The sequence below is a fragment of the Galleria mellonella genome, unplaced genomic scaffold (assembly GCF_026898425.1).
Source record: "Galleria mellonella isolate WM207_F2 unplaced genomic scaffold, CSIRO_AGI_GalMel_v1 utg146, whole genome shotgun sequence".
Taxonomy (NCBI): Eukaryota; Metazoa; Arthropoda; class Insecta; order Lepidoptera; family Pyralidae; genus Galleria; species Galleria mellonella.
In genome coordinates this window covers 2,166,845-2,187,658 of record NW_026441999.1, presented here as the reverse complement: position 1 = coordinate 2,187,658, position 20,814 = coordinate 2,166,845, and the positions used below count along the sequence as shown (strand labels likewise).

The 20,814-nt window shown below is 40.0% G+C and overlaps 1 protein-coding gene across 2 annotated transcripts in view; it reads left to right on the top strand.

Annotated features, from left to right (window-relative positions):
- The window catches only part of LOC113522251 (pleckstrin homology-like domain family B member 2), a 116,963-nt gene that overhangs the window by 51,512 nt on the left and 44,637 nt on the right, over window positions 1-20,814 (top strand). Inside the window, exons 3-7 of one of the 2 annotated variants that reach the window (XM_052892043.1) lie at window positions 3,535-3,617; window positions 8,088-8,261; window positions 9,077-9,217; window positions 9,685-10,592; window positions 20,452-20,557. In XM_052892043.1, coding sequence (XP_052748003.1) covers window positions 3,535-3,617; window positions 8,088-8,261; window positions 9,077-9,217; window positions 9,685-10,592; window positions 20,452-20,557 — 1,412 coding nt within the window. Of the gene's footprint in view, window positions 1-3,534; window positions 3,618-8,087; window positions 8,262-9,076; window positions 9,218-9,684; window positions 10,593-17,194; window positions 18,160-20,451; window positions 20,558-20,814 lie in introns of those variants that run through there. The other variant, XM_052892044.1, reaches the window with a different exon arrangement.

Below are 20,814 nucleotides of genomic sequence, written 5' to 3'. Positions count from 1 at the left end.
TGGTCACTTTCCACTTAAAAATGTCAGTGTCACAGTTGAGCAGGTAATATACATAAAATTTGCAAACAAATACACAACATGTGTGATGACGGAGCAGCAATGCAAATAGTTCATCCTTAGTACGATCAATAATTATTTATTTAAGAGATTATTTTTTTGATGGGTGAAAATGGTATGGTAACCCCGCCTGCGCTAACGGTATACGCTGGCGGAGCACCAGTGAAGGGTGATAGATGAGAATGAAAACAGGCCAGTTAGCCCATCATGATGAATTCATCAGGAATTAACCATGATAGTTTTCAGGGAGAACCGCGAGGAGGTCGACCTGGTTGGGTATGTTGCTAGCAATGGGATTTTCAGTCTCCATTACTAACAATCCCTTTCCCCCCAATTTATGAGAATTATTATTGCAGCCGTTAATTGACCACTGCTGAACATAAACCTTCCCCAAAAGGGCAGTTTTACCAGTAGTTGCCACACTTGGTAGGCGGGTTGGTAACCGCAGTTAGACTTTAGAGATGTTTTAAGAGGGATGCTGCTGCCTATCCCTTGTCCTCCCTTAGTCGCCTCTTACCACACCCACGGGAAAGGAAGGGGCGGCCCATTTTATGCCGGGACACACACAGTATTTATTTAATACATGCATATTATTTAATACATGAATCTTATTTATTATCATCATTTCAGTTCACGGCAAAACATAGGCCTTCCCTATAGACTGCCATAAGCAACGGTCATTAGCCACCTCCATCTACTGACTCCCTGCAATGCATTTCAGTTGTCATTCCGTCTGGTACATTGTGTTTGCCACTCAAGAACCTTTCGTCCCCCTCCGTTCTCGGTTTATCGAGCTATGTGACCAGCCCATTGCCATTTCAGCTTGCTAATCCTTTGGATTCTGCTGTAGTCTTCTCCATAGCCCGCTGTGTAATTTGAAGCTTTTGGATACCGAAAATCGTGTAGGACCATGTTTCGGTTCCATAAGTCATCACTCAAAAGTTGGCGTATTATTTAATAAATAAAATAAGTGTTTACACATTAAAAAGGTACATAAATTATAAGACAAAATAAATATAGAAGTCATAAAGGAATCTCATAACTGTAACACGCAAGATTTTATGAAAAAGTTGAACCTTTTTCTCAAATCATTTCTATGGAGACTATCTATATAATCTAAGTCACGTATGTACTAGAATCAATCACTCAAATGTTGTGAAGAGTATTAACTCTGGCCATGTCCAATCATTTATGGAGGGCTGTTTCTCGGTCGTAAATCATACGGTTATTTTTATCGGAGACTAGTTATGTCTTGTTTTATTTATATAGAGCGGTGACAGCCCTGTTGTTTAAGGATTAAAAATTTGTATTTAGATAGAACTGTTGATCCCAAAGGCGGTTGACGTCAGGCAGGTGGCCGGTCGTAAAACTAAAAACCAAATCTTTTTGTAATATGGATAAAATCATATAACGCCGACCCCAAATGATTGGGATGAGGGTAGGAAGATGATGATGATGTTGACTCCATAAGTATTAAATCCCCTAGACAAGTAGCGTGCTAGATTCTATTTATAGAATCTTTTCGGTTAGCACTCCCATGACGAAGTACAAGTACATCGCATGTTATCATCTCATTATTTCATTTTGATCCCAGTATTCTTCACCTAATCACCAGAGGAAGACTTTGTATAAAAATCGTTTGCTGGAGCACCTCTGTTCTACTCGTGTTTCTACCATGAAGCAGTTGTATTTGCATGGCTGTCTTTCGGTTTACAGGGTACAGAGAAATAACACCTGAGTCTTCAGAAATGGCGACGCATGAGGGGTATCATTGGGCGAAACAGTATACTCTGTTATGTCCATGGTACTGCTCATGTCTATAGGCGACGGTTACCACTTTCCATTAGGTGGGCCGTTAGCTTGTTTGCCATTTTGAGTTAAATAAAAAAAATAATTCTTGTCCATGTATGATTCATACATGGGCAAGAGATTGATTATAGCTTTTTATTTTCTTTCTTTGTTTATCGATTAATTTTTTTTTATGAAAAAAAAAGCAACAATTGTATAACATAAAAAGTGATTATTCAAAGGTGCATATTATTAAGTTTACTTGAATAAAAATTATTTATTATTATTATTCGCTAGCGACAACAATTCTACCAATAGATTCGTATGCCACTTGTCTAGAAGGCCTAGCGTGGAGAGAGATAAAACCGTTTTTGGCTTACGATAGATTTTTTTAAATAAATGTAATTGTGACCTCGTCTTTGCAGTTAGTTTATACTGGCAAGAACCAATAAGAATAAGGAATCGAACGTAAGGATGAAGTCAGCGGGTCTACCATGAAATGAAATTCCGAAATTTCGGACTCAATTTCGTGTTTTTGTTTATACCAAAATCGGACCAATAAATGAAGTTTCACATTTCGTTCGTCATACATCCTATCATAAAGGCCAAAGGAACAATATTTTAACATTTTTAATATTTCTAAGCGGAATGTATTATGTAATTTTAACATCTAATTTGTGTTTCGGTTGGCTCCGAAATTTCGGAAAACATTTCATGGTAGGCGTTCAGGTCAATTGGTCTATCTTAACACCGGATTACTGGTGCAATCATCATCGTATCAGCCGTTAACTGACCACTGCTGAACATAGGTCTCCCCCATAAAGAGGGCCGTGTCATTAGTTACCGCGCTTGGCAACCGCAGCTAGGCTGGAGATGTTTAAAGAGGAACGCTGCTGCCCATCTCTCGACCAATAAGCTCCCGTAGTCGACATCTATTTAAATCCATGTCTGAAGGGTTACAAAGGGCGAATTCGCAAAAAACGCAAAAAGCATGCGCCGGCGCTACTACAAATAGTATCCCGCGTCGCGCGGCACGCGAGGTTATAATGGTATCCCGTGTGTATGATCTTAGTCAACATTCTACGAAGTAATAATAGATAGAATATTTAACAAACTACATAACTAACCATCGTGCTGAATTCCAGCTGTATTCATCACGATGGACTAACTAATTTGCCTTTTCATTCTCACCTATCATTCACTGGTGCCCCGCCAGCGTATACCGTTAGCGCAGGCGAGGTTACCATTCCATTACCATCCTGTAAATAAACTGAAGTACACGTGGCAAATTCTACTTGTCAGAGGGTGGAGCGATTATTAGTAATACGGATTATCAGTCCCATTGCTGGCAATATACCCCGTCAGGTCGACCTCCACGTGGTCCCCACTGGACCATCGTGCTGAATTCCAGGTGTATTTATCACGATGGACTAACTGTCCTGCTCTTTCATTTTCACTTATCATCCCTTACTGGTGCTCCGCCAGCGTATACCGTTAGCGCAGGCGGGGTTACTATTGCATCAACACCTTGTAAAAAATAACCTGAAGTAAACGTGGCAAATTCTACTTGTCATCAAAAATGTAGTTATTAAAACTAATATAAAATTATAATTTATCTTTTTGCTATATGTAAAGCATGTACAAACATACGTGAATATAAATGTATTCCATTCTATCCATCAATTACAGAGTGGCGACCAACACACCACACCTGGTAAGCCTCGGCACCGGGCGGCTGAGCACTGCCGTCACCCTACATCCCATCAAACAAGGTAAGCACAGTATAAAGTCGGATAAAAATAACTACTGGCTGTATCACACGACTTCGCCTGCTATATGCTCAACTACCATCTCAGGCCCATGATAAATTCGACGGACGGAGCCCTTTATTTAAAAAAAAACTTATAGTTGTAGATAGATAGTTACTCTTTATTATTTCCTCTAAAAGATTACAATAGTAAACTTATTATAGATAACTTATACCTGCTGCAGATTTTCCCGTATAACTCCATACAACCCGCCACATATTAAAGTTTCATCCCAACCATCTGGATGAGTGGCAGTCTTCCACCGTGTGTTTTTCTAGGCACTTTCTTTCACGCACAACCATTCTGGAATCAACTTCCAGCAGCAGTATTTCCGAACCATACGACATCTTAACCTTCAAGAAAAGAGCATATTCCTTTTTAAAAGGCTGGTAGTACACATGCTATGTCTTTGGTGTTGTGGGTGATCATGGGCGGCGGTAGTCAGAGGGAGACTTTGTACAAAAGTCGATTGCTTGGTTACCTCTGTCCCATTCGTGTTTCTACCGTGAAGCAGTTGTGTTTGCATGGCTGTGTTTCGGTTTGAAGGGTGGGATATGGTGTGAATTTACAGGGTACAGAGGAATAACACCTGAGTCCTCAGAACTGGGCTTCAGCTTGTTTGCTATTCTAAGTTGTATAAAAAAAAAAGTCACCATCAGGTGAGCCGCATGGTCTTTTGCCCCCTGTGTTGTAAAAAAGAATCTTTGATGGAGAGGAGCAATTATAAAAGTTTGATCGGAGTAGTTTCATTTTTGGCCAGGAGCTTCCTTCAGGCCGGGGGCGTATGGCATTTTGCTCGCTCTGTCAATCTATTGTTATGTCGCTGTATGTGCTAAGTTCAAAGATGACCTACCCATCAGTATCAAACTTTATACTATTTTGTTTAGCAGTTTTTGCGTGAAAGAATATCACATATGCATCTGTACATCTTTTATCATCAGTAAATCACAATTATAAAGCCAATATAATTATTGCATATTCAGATGATAGTCTGATAATGATAACAGCCAGTGGTCAATGGTCACGGTGACGTCACATACCCGTCTCGCTCGCTCATGCCCACCTACTTCAGGCTGCTGTAGGGTTGTCCCCACCCTGAAGCTTGTTATTAACATGCTATTGTATAGTATTTATTATTCTAGTGGCATAAGTCGGTTGATTAATTCAAATTAATTAACCGACTTCATAAAAGGAGGTTTTAATACGGTTGTATTTATTCTATGTTTGTTACGATTTGGAAAATTCTTTTTTTTTTCTGAAAGGATATACTTACAGATTGGTACCACGGAAATTTTATCAAAATCGGTTCAATAGTTTAGTTTTTAGATCAAAATAACTGCAGTTAAGAGTTAAAATAAAAAAGTACAATCGCATTCAGAACTTCCTTTTTTTCGAAGTCGGTTGACAAAGAGTAACAGCCAAGTTTCTTATAGTATCTTGACGATTTGAACTGTTTATTGATATTAAATGGTAGTTAAAAAAAATTACGTAGTCATTAGAAACAAAAAAATGTCCTATATGAATGAATTATGATTTTGCCTTTAATTCGCTACTGTCTAAATGCTAAATTACCTACTGCTAACTTACGTCAGACGTAATTTAAATTGAGAAATAGATCTGAAATAGAGAACTAATTTTCTTCGTTTCCTATTTCAGTATAAATAATTTAAGATTTTGTTCTATAAAAATGCTACTCTAATCGTAACAAAATCAGTTATTTTAATTTACAAACTAAATTACTCATTCGATTTTGATAAAAAACCTATGAGACCAATCTGAATATGTATCTTTACAAATTGAAAAAGAATTTTCCAAATCGGTTTACAGGGGGAAAGGGATTGTTAGTAATGCGTTCAAACAGCCTCATTACTAGCAATATACCCTGTCAGGTCGACCTCCACGTGGTTCCCCCTGGAAACCATTGTGGCTAATTCTAGTTGAATTCTTCAGGATGGGCTAACTGACCTGCTTTCATCCTCATCAGTCATCTATCACTGATGCCCCGCCAGTGTACACCGATAGCACAGACGGGGTTACCATACCATTATTATCCAAAAAAAATTGGTTCACAAATGACGGAGTTAAAAAGTATAACACATAATACAACCGAATTAAAAATCTCCTTCGAAATCGATTATAAATGAAACATGCAAGTGACAGCCCTATAGCAGGGTGATTGTATTGAGATTGCGAACGAGAAGCCGGTTCCATACCGTAACACGATTGCCTTGAAATAACCTTTGCTTAATAAATATACGACATACGACATAGTTTTTGCTATGTCTACATTATAATACGAGTAAAATTGTACAAATGTCCGCGACATTTGTACCGTACTAGCGATCCGTCCAGGCTTTGCTCGGATAGTGAGAAATTAATATACAGTCTTATGTTACTGGCTGATAATGGTAGCTTACTATAGGTGAAAGAATTTTTAAACTCAAGTAGTTTTTGTGTTTACAGTTTTAAATAAACAAACGTACAAAAAATAAAATCTTTCCTCTTTATAATATTGGTATTTATTATTTTTATATTTGTAAATATAATTTTAAAATATTTATTGTTGTATAACTTGTGTTAATAATAATAATAGTTAATGTTCAAGTGTTGGCACTCGCACACATACTAATGGTGGCGGAATTAAACAAAATAATCCTAAACAAATAACCAGTGATATGGACTTCTGTAAAATAACGCCTAGTTCAATAAAAAAAAAAAAATATAATCTATACTTATAATAAATCTGTAGAGAGGTCAATTCTGTACAAGAAATATATTTCCAAAATAACTATCAGCGGGTGATCAGTGATCGATACTGATGCCAAAAATGCAATCAGTAAAATTTTTGTCTGTCTGTCTGTATGTTCGTTATAGAAACAAAAACTACTCGACGGATTTTAACGAAACTTGGTACAATTATTCTTCATACTCCTAGGCAGGTTATAGTAAACTTTTCATCATGCTACGATCAATAGGAGCAGAGCAGTGAAGGGAAATGTTGGGAAAACGGGAGAAGTTACTCCATTTTTAAGCTTCCGTCGCGTGTGCAGCCTTAATGGCCACTTTTTAAAATGTAAAAATGTCCACCCGTGCGACGCCGGGACGGGCCACTAGTATCCTAATATTACTGGTCACCCCGCCTTGTGCTATCGGTATACGATAACGGGGCACCATTGATAGATGAGGACGAAGGCATGTCAGTTGGTCCATCATGAAATTTCGACATGAATTTACCACGATGGTTTCCAGAGGGAACCGTCTGGAAGTCGACCTGATAAAGTATATTGCTAGCAATGGAACTGTTAGAACCCATTACTTACAATCCCTCCCCCCCCCCCCACCAGTAAAAAGCTATTAGCCATTCAAAACTAAAATCTTCTACAAAACAATTTTAACTATTACATTGTTTTGTCGCTTTCTTTCAAATTGGGAATTTAACACAAAAGAAAGAGACAGTCCGTTAGACAAAATAAATTTAAGATATATTTGACGTTTTTATGAATAAGGGAATTAAATTAATGAGAATTTAAATCAATTAGCTTATTTACCAAGAGATAAAGCATGAAGCATGCAAAGCCAGCGGCGAAGTTTGCCTCGTCTCAACTCAAAGAATTAATTATACGACGACACAGGAAATCGATTAGAGATAATAAAATAAATTGCCATATTTGAATATTAACACGTAATAAATTTTATACTTTTAATAAAATTAAGATTTATTATAAAATTGAATTCTGATCAGTATGACGAATATTTAAATAAATTTATACTAATCTATACCTATATATACCTTAGATTATATAGATAGAGTTTAGAGGATATTATAGTTTTTTAGTAATGTTTTAATTAATATTTTCGTTCCAAATAAATAGTACATTACTGCAGCGGCCAGCAACTGAGGCATTGATGGATGAACGTGCAAATGTGAGCCGAGGCGTAGCCGAGGCACACGTACATCCTTCAATGCCTAGTTGTGGCCAAGGCTTGTTTGTATAGTACTTTTCTCAAACAATGCGCAGAAATCAAAAACACAATTTTACTTTTTAAGTTTTTCTTTTTTAATAAACAGCTTTCTATTTGCAAGTCAGTTCAAAATTTTAATAAAACCTTTTATTAGTTACCTCCTTGGTAACCATGGTTCGAAGTAAAAGGTCATTCCATTTTTAAATTACAGGACAGATATGAGTTTACATAGTAATTTATCTGGCCGCAAAACACGACAGATACGGATTTTCATACAACTTTTGCCGGCCGCTGTCCGCATGTATCTGGCCAGTACGGCAATTTTGATTTATCTCGAAGAAGATTGCCAAAATAATGCTTGAGAAAACATTATTATTTATATTATAATATTATAGAATATATCGATTTCTTTTTTTAAGGTAGCAAATGCAAAATATTGTTTATATTTATACCTATTCTATGACGTTACAGGTCGTGTGACAATCGGCTCGGACCCGACATGCGACATCTACGTGGTGGGCACCGGGGTGGCGAGCGTGCACTGCCGCGTGGAAAACTCCCACGGCGTGGTCACGCTGTACCCCACCAGTGGGAGCACGCTGCTCGACGGGCTGCCGGTCGACAAGCCCACGCGGCTCTCGCAGGGTTAGTGGTATTATTTATTAGATCTTTTCCTTGATTTCCTTGCGTGTATCGTATATAAAATATCCTCCTGTTACATCAGGATATAATCTGCGTTTTGCAAAAAATTACATTCAAATCTGTTAAGCCGTTTAAGTGTGATTGATTAACAAATATATAGAGATCCATAAATCCAAACAAGAATCTTTCACATTTATAATATTATTAATTTTTACTTTATATCTAACTAAATCTACTAGATTTTGCCTGTGACTTCGTCTGCGTGACCGAGATATGTTTAGTGATTAAGATAAAAAACCTATTTGCTCCTCTATCCAATATACACCAAATGTCATTTGCAACTAAGTAAGCCATTAAGCCACTTAGAGATTCTTTTAATGGTATAAAATGGAATGGTAACCCCGAATGCACTGTCATATAGAATAATATGAAGAAACCTCTTTACCCCCCCCCCCCCCCCCTCCCCCTTAAAGAACTCCGTGTCTTAGTCTAGTCTATTGGGTCTTAGTCTTTTGGGAAATCCTCGGCAGAGAGCTCATTCCATAACCTGAGTGTTCAGTCCAGTTGGTAATTTCTGGTGAATTCATCACGATATGACATGACAACAATCAACAGACCTGACTTCATCCTCACCCATCATCTCTTACTGCTGTCCCCCCACCGATAGCACAGGCGGGATATTTTCACCTATATAAAAAAGTCAACAGAAACTAGAAGCCTCCTTACTCCTCCCTTATAGGCGACGGGTTACCAATTACAATCAGGTAGGTCATCAACTTTGTTCTAAGGTGCATAAAAAATGCTGGTTATCATTACAGGCAGCATGCTCACCATAGGCCGCTCGAACTACCTCCGCTTCAACCACCCCGAGGAGGCGATGCTGATGAAGTCAGTGCTGCCCTCTGCACACGTGTCAATGGCGCCGATACAGTTCCAGCCGAACGAGCACTGCCTAACTGGTTATTATTTCTTTATTTATTTAACTCTTTATTGCGGGAGGAAGAGATTGTTAGTAATGCGAACTACCAGTCTCATTGCTAGCAATGTAGCCTGTCAGGTCGACCTCCACGTGGTCCCTCTCTGAAAATCATCGTGCTGAATTTCAAGTGTAGAAACACAAATGGGACAGAGGCACCCAAGCAATTGACTTTTATACAAAGTCTGTCTCTTAAATTTGCTTTGACATTGCCGGGACCACACGGCGGTCAAACCGTTTAAAAGACCATTATCAAGGGACTAAGTTACCAATCCAAATTAAAATGGGGAAAAGACATACCATTCTAGTATATATTCACCCTATTTTAATTTAGCTATCATTTTTTTTATTTTATTCGCATATAAACTTTTCCATGTAATATATTAATTATTGTATTAAACTTTTTAAACCAAACGCTTTGTTCCACTTCATTTTCCTTTCTTTTTTCAGGTTACGTCGCTCACCACTCAGACCCCAGCAACCAATGTTACCAAACCACCAACATACAAAATATATACAAAAACAACAGTCTCACGCAACTAGATCACGAATTAGACATGACACTCAAAGAAATGTCTAGAAAGAAACCACCAGTCGCGCCCAGGAAACCTTACAGAGATCTAGACCAGTCAGATTCAAACTCAGACCAAGAGTCTAGACCGAAAGTTTCCAGCATCATGGCTAAAGTGTCCAAATTCGAATACTACGCGAAACAACAGAAAGTAGGCCGTAGTCAGTTTTACACGTCGAATGAAAACGAAATATCTCCTAAAGTCTTTAGCTCCAATTCGTTAACAGTAAACACCCCAGCAAAAGACGTTTTAGGTGGCAAAAACGTTCCTAACTACATAAATAAGAGCAAACAAGAACAGAAAGTAATACAAGTCAACGAGAATAATTTAGATTCTAAAAATTGTTCCTATGCAAACGTAGCAATAAGGAACAAGAATAAAATAGATGATATAGTTAGAAATTTTGATGATAACTCCCGCAGTGATATAAATAGGTTACCGAAGAAAGTTAATAATGATCAACAAGTAAAAACTGACAATATTTATGGAAGAATAAATCCGAAAAATGAACAGAGTGAGAAGATTATAGATACATACAAAAACAATATTGAACCTTGCAAGAATAATGTAGAGCCGTGTAAAAATATTGTTGAAACTTCTCGAATAGATACTGATATAGAACAGTCTAGAAGTGATGTGTACGGAAGAGTGTGTGATAGAAATTTGGGTGCTTCGAAACCCATAAATCTACCATCATCAGCGTACGACAGGAATCCACAGTATTCTCCCGTTTACACCAACTGTCAGTACGATAGAAGTTTGGAAGCTGAAAATAAGAGGATGAGGGTATGTATAATTATTATTATTTTAGGTTTTAGCCAATTATCCCCATTAAGAGTGTTCAGTGAAATTTAACGGCTTCGAAACGCTTCGCACTGGTGTACTAATGATGATATTTTATGATTTTGTGCCGAAAAAACACTGACTTCAGAGGTGGCAAAACAAGAAACTAAACCAATAAACCCATTTTCATAGAATTCTTATAGGACCAATTTGAAAATATATACAGTGGATTTCATTTATTACGACATTGGTTGTAGCGACCATTTGCCTATAGCAACGTTAAATCTAAGTCCCTTGAATTTAAAGCATACTTTAGTACAAAATTCATATAGCTATAGCGACTTTGGATGTAACGCCGAGTTCGGGTGTAACGATTGTTTTTAATGAATCATTTATATCAAATTCCTAGAAATCCCATGCAGATATTGCGACCGAAGTTGGCCGCTAAAAAGACACCAAGATTTCTTTCTTTCACAAACATTTCTAACCTTTTATTTACATCCACATAGATGGTCAGCAAGTGTGGAGACCTTTACCTATTGTTTATAGATATCAGCTACGTAGGTAGGGAAGCGTTTTGAAATTGAATTTATGGTTTAGTTACAAAGTGATATTCTGAGTAGCAACTGAGTTTAGTAAATTTTTGGATAAGTATGACTGTCTCGACTCACATTCACTGTTAAAGAAAAGGTGGAAATCATTTCTTAACTGAAAGACGGTGAAAACAATGCTGATTTGTGCGAAGAAAAAACTATACATGTGTACCTGTATGTATCTCTTTACGTTTGCCTGTAACGACTTCAGGATATAGCGTCGAAAATAGAGTGGTCCCTTCATCGTCGTTATACCCGAAATCCACTGTATATCCTTTTAGATAAAAAAAAAGAGAATTTTACACCACAGCCTGCAGACATTATTATATTAATAATTAATCTTATAAGAGAATAAACATTAGTGTTTTCTTTAACTATTGCAAATATATTTGTAACTGAATAAATTATTTTATTATTATTTTTTTTTTTTTAAATTTTACTATTATTTTTATTTATATTGTATTTAACATCTCCCTTTTTATGGGGGTAAATGTTCAACCATGCGGGCCTTAGCCAAGCAATGGTTGACTTTAAATTATATATGAGGACGATGACAATGATCAGGAAAGAAATTTTCTGACTATGCGGCAGGTATTGAGGATGACCGCTTTCTGTAGCAAATCTATTGTATAGATAGGAATTTGTAACATATCTAAATGCTTGTGAAGATTTTTGGGTACGATTGCTGTAGACGATAGTACTATGGGTATTATGTGGATGGTGTGCGCTTTCCATTTTATTTTTATAATTTTTAAATTTTACCAAAATTCTCATCTCCCCTCTTAAGGAGAGGAGATGGCAACTAACCCCCGGCAGAAGCACAGTCGGCCGGGGTTCAGGGCCCCAGGGAGAGAAACCGGCGTACAATGCGGGCAGAATCTAAGAGCACCGCTTTCTGCATCTTTCCCGGGAGTGAGCCGCCTCGGAATCCCAACCGTCTGAGATGTTGTTCCAGACTGGTTGGGATAAGACCGTTCACCGACATAACGATTGGAATGATTTCGGTAGATGTCACCCCCCACATTTCGGTCACCTCGTGAGCCAGGTCGAGATATTTTCTCTTCTTTTCGGTTTCGGCTTTCACGAGGTTCTCGTCATGCGGTATGGTGACATCCACCAAAAACACCCTCGAAAGTGCCCGGTCCATCACCACGATATCAGGTTTGTTCGCAAGAACAGTCCTGTCCGTGATGATGGATCGGTCCCAGTAGAGCCTGACGCTGTCGCTTTCGAGGACCGGCTGTGGCTCGTACTTATAGTACGGCAACCTCTCATTCGCGAGGCCGTACTTCAGAGCTAGCTCTTGATGGAGTATTTTGGCTACCTGGTTGTGCCTGTGCAAGTACTCTGTGTTGGCAAGAGCTGAACAACCCGAAAGCACATGTCTAAGTGACTCCGGGATGGCGACATGCTCGACAGATGTCCTCAGTGCCATCCTTCAGAATGTGCTTTCGGTAATTGTTCGTCTTAACCACCTGATCCTGTATTGCACAGACAAAACCCTCGGTCTCTCCGAAGAGATCACCGAACTGTAGCCAGTGCACGGAGGTCTTCGTGTTTACGTACGGCCCGTGAAGGGCTTTGAAGAACCTTCCGTGCAACTCCTTCTCTTTCCATACGGCCTCCCGCTGAGAGGTACCCAAAACTTCGGGTTTTCGCCAGTCCTCTTTAGCCAGAGAAAGAGGGGTGAATCCTTTGTCACATTCTATGACCTCTCTATGCAAACCCTCGTCTCTTTTCTCCAGAAAATATGTCCTGAGGCTGTCAATCTCGCGGTTGTGCATGGTCTTAACGCTTAACAAGCCTCGACCACCAGCTTTCCGCGGGATATACAGCCTCATGACTGACGATTTCGGGTGATGCATTCTATGGAGGGTCATAGTTGTGCGGACTTTCCGATCCAGGGCTTCGAGTTCGGTTTGAGACCATCTGAGCACGCCAAAAGTGTAAAGGAGTACGGGTATGACCCAGCCGTTATAAGCCCGGACTTTATTGGCGCCCGACAAGGAACTTTTCAGTACTCTTGTAAGGCGCGCAAAAAATTCCTCGCGAACTGACTGTTTCACATCCGTCTCCCTCACACCGATGTTTTGTGACATGCCCAGATACCGGTATGTTTCAGCCTCGGAGAGGGTTTTAATATTAGAGGGATCTGTGGCGATCTCTTCAGTTTGAGTGACCCGTCCCCTCTGCACATGGAGGACCGCGCATTTGTCTATTCCGAGTGCCATCCTAACAGAGCTGCTATAATCGTTTACGATATTTAGCAGCTCCGTCAGGCGTTCGACACTCGGAGCTAGTAGTTTCAAGTCATCCATGTACAGAAGGTGAGACACTCGTGTACCTCCTCTCCGATACTGAAATCCAGTCCCCGAATTCTCCAGTAAAGTACTGAGAGGATTCAGGGACAGGCAAAACCAAAGTGGACTCAAACAATCACCCTGGAATATTCCCCTCTTGATCTCTATCCGGTCAGCGGTATCCGTCAATCGCTCGCCCTGGATAGTCAGGATCGTCGTCCACCGCCCCATGCATGCCTCCAAGAACACTCGAACTGTACCGTCGATCTTGTACAGCTCCAGTATCCTCCGGAGCCATGAATGGGGCACGGATTCGAACGCCTTTTTATAATCTATCCAGGCGGCGGAGAAATTCCGACGGTTCCGCTTGACCACGTGCCTAGCGACAGCATCAATGAGGAGCAACTCCTTCGATCCGCGGCTACCGCCCCTGCATCCGTTCTGAGCGCTAGATAGGATCTTATTTTCGTACACATGACGAGAGATCTTAGCGCTCAGAACGGATGTTAACGTCTTATATATTGTAGTAAGACAAGTGATGGGGCGATATTTAGATGGATCCGCGGTATCGTCCGTCTTAGGAGCTAAATGAGTGATCCCGGTTGTAAGGAAGTTCGGGAGCGTCCTGTTTTCGAGGGCACTCTGGAATTGCACGGCTAAGGTCGCATGGCTGGCCGAGAACGCCTTTAACCAGTAGTGTTGCAATCCGTCGATCCCCGGACTTTTCCAGTTCGGAGCCCGACGGATCGCGGCAACCACGTCTTCCACCGTAATGGCAATTGCGTTCATCGGCGTTATTCGAGCACATGCTTCCTCAACATCGTGCATCCATGCGCTCTCCTCATGCTCCACAGGTTCAGACCACAGCTGTCGCCAGAAGGCGACGAAATTGGCTGTTTCTGGTCTTTCTCCTGTGGGCTGCAGTTTTGGGCGCTCCAGGTTCCTATAGAACTTCCGTTGATCACTCATAAAGAGACGATTCTGTTGATACCTCTCCACCCTCTCAGAGTACCGTCGGAGTCGCTTCCCCCATGCAGCGATCTTCTGCTTCAGATCGTCTATACGCTCCGCGAGTTTTTGCCCGAAGTCCGGCTGGAACAGACGTACACCTGTCCCAGCAAAGGCCTCTTTTACGGAGCGCATAATTCTCGGGCGTGTATTGCCCTCCCTGAAGCAGAGCAGTCTGCCAATGAGAACCCTGGCCTGGGTGATCCGTCGCTCAATTCTTCTTTTCCAGGCTGGTTTCGCATTATCCCTTCGGATATTACGTCCAGCCCGGGGCATTTTTGCGCCGGTATATCGGCATACTGCCAACGCAGCGCCGAATAAGATTGAGCTCGTCTCTCCCAGGTCACCGCTGCCCTCAAGGTATTGAGGCAGCAGTGTATTTGTGGTCTCAATGGCATCCCGCGTCGCCACATTTGGATATATCCGGGGAAGCTTCGGTCTCTCTTCGAGGGGAGTTCTTCGGATCTCTAGAATCGCCTCCTCTAGTATGCTCCTCATATGCTCTATGTCCTGGGAAGTTGTTCCGTCCACATCCGCTTCTGAAGGCGTTTCGGCAACCACCTCTACGCTAGGTAACACGTCCGAGATGGGTTGCTCCGTGGTCGCCAAGCCTGCTTCTGGAACAACTCCACTTCGCAATCGTTCGAGTTCGGTCGCGCTAAACATACCAGAGCGCTGTATGTACCGAACTCTATCGGCTAGGTTCTGTTCCGAGACGGTTAGATCCGGTAAAAGACGCAGAAACTCGCGGTGCATTACTGCCCGATATCCTGTTCTACCTGTTTCTGTCCCTGTAGCCCTGTAGAACGCACGCATGAGGTCCTCATTCATAGTTCTCGTCCACCTCATGCGGCGTGTACCACCAGTGGCGGGCGCCGATTGCTGGGCCTGAGACGGCCCTGCCGGCGCCAAGCCAGCTGATGTCGATGGCGAGGGGTCGGACCGGCCAGATGGCGCGGCCGGTCGGCTGGCTCGCATTCTGCCGCGCCTACCGCCAGTTGTAGACGCGCCCCGGCGGCCCCCGGGCAGCGACCCTATCCTGTCTTCTTTATTTGTACTCGCCATCTTTTTATTAGCCATTTCCCTTTTAGCCGCGTAAGTTTTAGTACGCGTGACCGCCTTTCGCGTGAGCTAGATGTTCAGCTCGGACGCGGGGTTGGACTTTGAAAGGCTTATTTTTATTATTATTAAAATTTTAATTATACGTTATTTATTGTTAGTGCAAAAAGCGGTCTTATCGCTAAAGCAATCTCTTCCAGACAACCTTTAAGTAGAGGAGAAGAGAGACGGTAGCTATTTGGCACAAGGAGTATAACAATTAAAACAAACGCTCGTGTTAAAGAAATAAACATATGAATACCATACACATATCTAAAAACTTATAATAGTTATATTATATTAATAAATATATAAAATGGGGGAAAAGGGATTGTTAGTAATGGAGACGAAGAATCCCATTGCTAGCAATATACCCAATCAGGTCGACCTTCTCGCGGTTCCCCCTGGAAACTATCATGATTAATTCCTGATGAATTCATCATGATGGGCTAACTGGCCTGTTTTCATCTTTATCGATCACCCTTCACTGGTGCCCCGTCAGCGTATCCCATTAGCGCAGGCAGGATTACCACTCAATTTTCATCCAATAAAAAAAAAATATAAAATACATCTAGATATATAGCTTTATTTTTATGCTACTTAGAATGGCAAACAAGCTGACGGCCCACCTGGTGGAAAGTGGTAACCGTCGTCTATAGACATGAGCAATGCGATTAATTACTAGTCGTAGACATAATATAATGATTATTGTATTGTTTTTAAAAAATCTTGATTATTCCTTTGTTAAGTATGCACAGTTGCCATATTTTTATCTATTGTACAAATATACTTTATCTATTTTTGTGTATTATGAATTTAGACGGTGACGTAGGCGTTTCAATGCTACAGTCCGTCTTAAGATTATGCGAGGATATATTTAAAAAAATATATTAAATTTTACACACGATCGGAACATGTCCCATGTGGTCCCGGCATAGAATGAGCCACCCCTTCCTTTCCCGTAAGTATCGTAAAGGGTGACTAAGGGAACCCTAATAGTCGAGTCGAAGGGCAGCAGTGTCCCTCTTTAAACGTCACCAATGCCTAACTGCAGTTGCCAACCCGTCTGCCAAACAGCAACTACTGGTAAAACCTTCCAATAAGGGGGGGAAAGGGATTGTTAGTAATGGAGACTGAGAATCCCATTGCTAACAATATACACAACCAAGTCGACCTCCTCGCGGTTCTCCCTGGAACCTATCAATGTTAATTCCTGATGAATTCATCATGATGGGCTAACTGGTCTGTTTTCATTCTCATCTATCACCCTTCACTGGTGCTCCGCCAGCGTATCCCGTTAGCGCAAGCGGGGTTACCATTCCACTTCCACCCATCAAAAAAAACCTTCCAATAAGAGCAGGTTGTTGTATAATTAACAGTCTGTTAACGGCTGATATGACGATGATGATGAAGAGTATCAACAAATCCGCTACCGCTACCTCTTATTCCCAAGCCACAGCCTTACCGCATTCGACCTTCAGATTACAACATATGATAATGTCTTATTTGATTACAACTGAATTAATGAAACGTTATCATTTGATAATGAAATACGCAATGATAAAACAAAACCCACTCGGTTTCAACCAAAGTACACATTAGTAAAAATTTGCCCCTTGATAATGTGCCTTTGTTAAAGTTAAAAAAGTTCGAGAAGTTCGCTACCGACGCTTTGGTTGTGTATTAAAAAAAAAATCTAAGGTTATTGTTGCCGTGTTTCAAATACGTTATGTGATATTTACACGCAATGTCGAACTGTCGATTAAAAAAATTCATTTCTTAACACAATTGTTTGGTAGTTTATAATTGGATGCGGTGAAGGCTTTACGCTTTTGATTTGGAGTCTAAGTGTGATTTAAAAAAATAGTGTGTTTAAATACAACGAATTGTCAATTAAAAAAAAAAAAGGATTCAAGTCCAATGAAATCGTGCTCGATGATTGATACAACAGTTTTAGATACAATACTAATATCGTATATATTTATTTTCTCATTAGTTATATATGTGAGAAAACATACAATGATAGTCAAGAACATACATAGAAAACAAAGGCAACCGTCATACAAAAATCTCCTTAAATTATTCACGACGAGTGTAAAGAAAAACACATTAGCTTTAAAAGAATTGAAATTAGCAATCGATACAAACAACAATCGAGATTGTAATTACGATAAAATAGTCGATATATCGAATGAGGTGAACGAGAAACTCGACGTAGTGCATAAGTTAAGGAACGATATAACAATATATAAAACCATTAATACAATATTAACAAATTATTATATAAGACAAACAAAAAATAACGAGAACAATGTATATAACAAAATATTAAACTTGGAGGAACAAATTAAAGAGTCGTATGACCAATTGAAAAAACATATAACCAATATGGCGGACACAGTCAGAGTTGCCAGTGAAAATAATTTAATTAAACACAACTCTTCGATTGAGAATAGTAACGTGTTTGTTGTTGGTAACGATGTAAAGTGTAAACAGTTTCATCAACTGTTTAAGAGGAATGAAATGTATAATCACATTATAATGAAAATTGATAAAATATTTTGCGGTTCGGTAAGTTTCTTCTTCTTTCTTTGTATTTGCCTTTTAATTTTTTTTTTATGGATAAAAATGGAATGGCAACTCCCCCTGCGCTATCGGCGTACACTGGCGAAGCACTAGTAATAGATGATAGGCGAAGATGAAGGCGAGACGTAGGCAAACGACCATTAGTTTACTTCACTTCGATCGTTCATTTCAACAGAACACCAATGAACTAGATTACACACACTTTGATAATTTCATAAAATTCTGATGTAGCAGGAGACTGATGTAAAAGTAACGAGATAAAATATAATAAATATAATGCAGTATTTTTATTAAATTTAATGCTAACAACGAAATTACACAAACACATTAAAAGTTCATTTATTAAGGATTTATATTTCAGTGTAAAAAATCTATTTTATTTCTAAAACTGGGTTATTGTTAAGCATCAAAGCTTTTGTTTTATACAATAGACATGTCAGGAGACTGAGTAATTGACTCTTCAAAGTATAATTTTTGTATATATACATGTTTTAGAATCGAGCTTATTTTCAGTGCCGTAATAGAAAAAGTTAGGTTTTCAGGCTTGGTTGCAAATTAAAGATATAAAATTTAAAAAACAATATACGAAATACGAAGAGCCGTTGAAAATTCCATCAAGAATAGAACCATCCATATAACTTATCCATAATACATAGTGCTTCAAAGATTCGGCCATTATTATGACCCTTCTTGTTTACAGTCGGCTAAAAAATGAATGACTAATACGAGGTTTGTCCGGAAAGTACGTATAAAAGTTTTTTAAAAATTTTATTTTACAATTATTCAGGTAAATCAATTTTATCCCCTTCAAAGTACTCCCCCTGTGACATAATGCACTTGTGCCAACGCCGTTTCCACTGTGAGAAGGCTCCTTGAAAGTCCTCTGGTTGTAGGTTTCTCAGCTGCCCCGTCGTAGCTTTTTTTATCTCATTTATGTCCCCCAAATGCCGCCCCCGAAGTACCAATTTGGTTTTTGGGAACAAGAAGAAGTCACACGGGGCCAAATCCGGCGAATAGGGGGGTGTTCGGTCACCGTAATGGAATTTTTACTCAAAAACTCACGGACAACAAGAGAGGTGTGGGCAGGGGCATTGTCGTGGTGAAGAATCCAACGCCCCTCTCGCGCCAATTCTGGACGAACTCGTGCCACACGAGCTTTGAGGCGTCTGAGCACATCGACGTAGAATTTTCCATCAACTGTCTGGCCTGGAGGGACGAATTCTTGATGGACAATCCCCCGAACATCGAACTCTTTCTCGGCCCTCTCTGAATCGTTTTAGCCACTTGTGGACGGTTGGTTCCTTCACAGCATCATCCCCATAAACTGTTCTGAGATCGGCAAAAATTTCACGGCCATTCTTGCCGAGTTTCGAGAGAAACTTGATTACGACGCGCTGCTCTTCAACGGAAGCGGGCTCCATGCCGACGGGGTTTCGTTAAGAGGTAACTTCACAGATGGCGTGACAAGCCAGTTCGCACCGCACGGCGGTCAGACCAGAACTGAAGCATTGTTAGGGACATAAGGAAGGGGTCCTGCGCTTACCTGGCCTCCCCACTTCTCTTTCTCGCATTCCAGAACACTTTTATACGAACTTTCCGGACAGACCTCGTAAAATGGCACAGATTACAAAATATACTATCGATAATGTTGGTAATTTTTTTTTTTAATGTTTCAAACGGCTAAAGATTACCAGATAACCAACCGTGGGCTTATCGTAAATCAACATACAGTATCACTTTACAGTTTTCTTCAAACATGTAACTAACATAACCTATATTTGGTTGATATTTTAAAATCTGTATTTATTGTTCAATTATTGGTGTTTTTTTTTTTTAATATATTTTTTTAAATTCTATTCTGAATAGTTAAGAACTATGAGACTAATCAATAGTCAAATGGATTGTGTACCTGTATTGTGATTTATCGGGTAAGAAACTTATATGTAATCACTATATCATCCATTATATTGCCGTGTAGTAGTATAGCAATACTAGGGGTATTACGCGCCTGCTGCCGACCCTGAAGAAACCTCTTTACCACACTTTTGAAGAACCCCATGCTGTAGTCTCTTGGGAAACCTATGTCTGTAAATAGGTAAAGAGGTTTCTTCAGGGTCGGCAACACGCGTCTAATACCCCTGGTATTGCAGGCGTTTATAGACTACGGTAACCGCTTACCATCAGGTGGGCCGTATGCTTGCCACTTCAGTGGTATAAAAAATAGTGTTATTACAATTTTTTTATATTAGTAAAACTAGTAACATTAATTGTTGGCAGGCGTACCAGGACAGAATCAAGGAAGAAGAGCAGAAAGAAGCCGAGACGGCGCGGCTCGAAGAGATCCTAAATATGTGCGCCGAGTACGAGAGGCAAATATCATCAGGTCTGTACGACATTTGGAAAATTATATTTAAATTTATTTATTTAACTCTTTATTGCACCAGAAAAAATACAGTGGCATAAATACAGATTTAAATATACACCATAAAGGGTACAAACGGCTGCTCACGTAATCCTGGAATGTGAGCCTATCAACGTTTAGAAATCCTCGGAACGGTGAGGTCGCTCCGTGAGGCCTGTGAATAACCTGGGAAACTTCTGCGCTTCTGGGCGGAGCTAGGTTGGCTGCACTAGCCACGA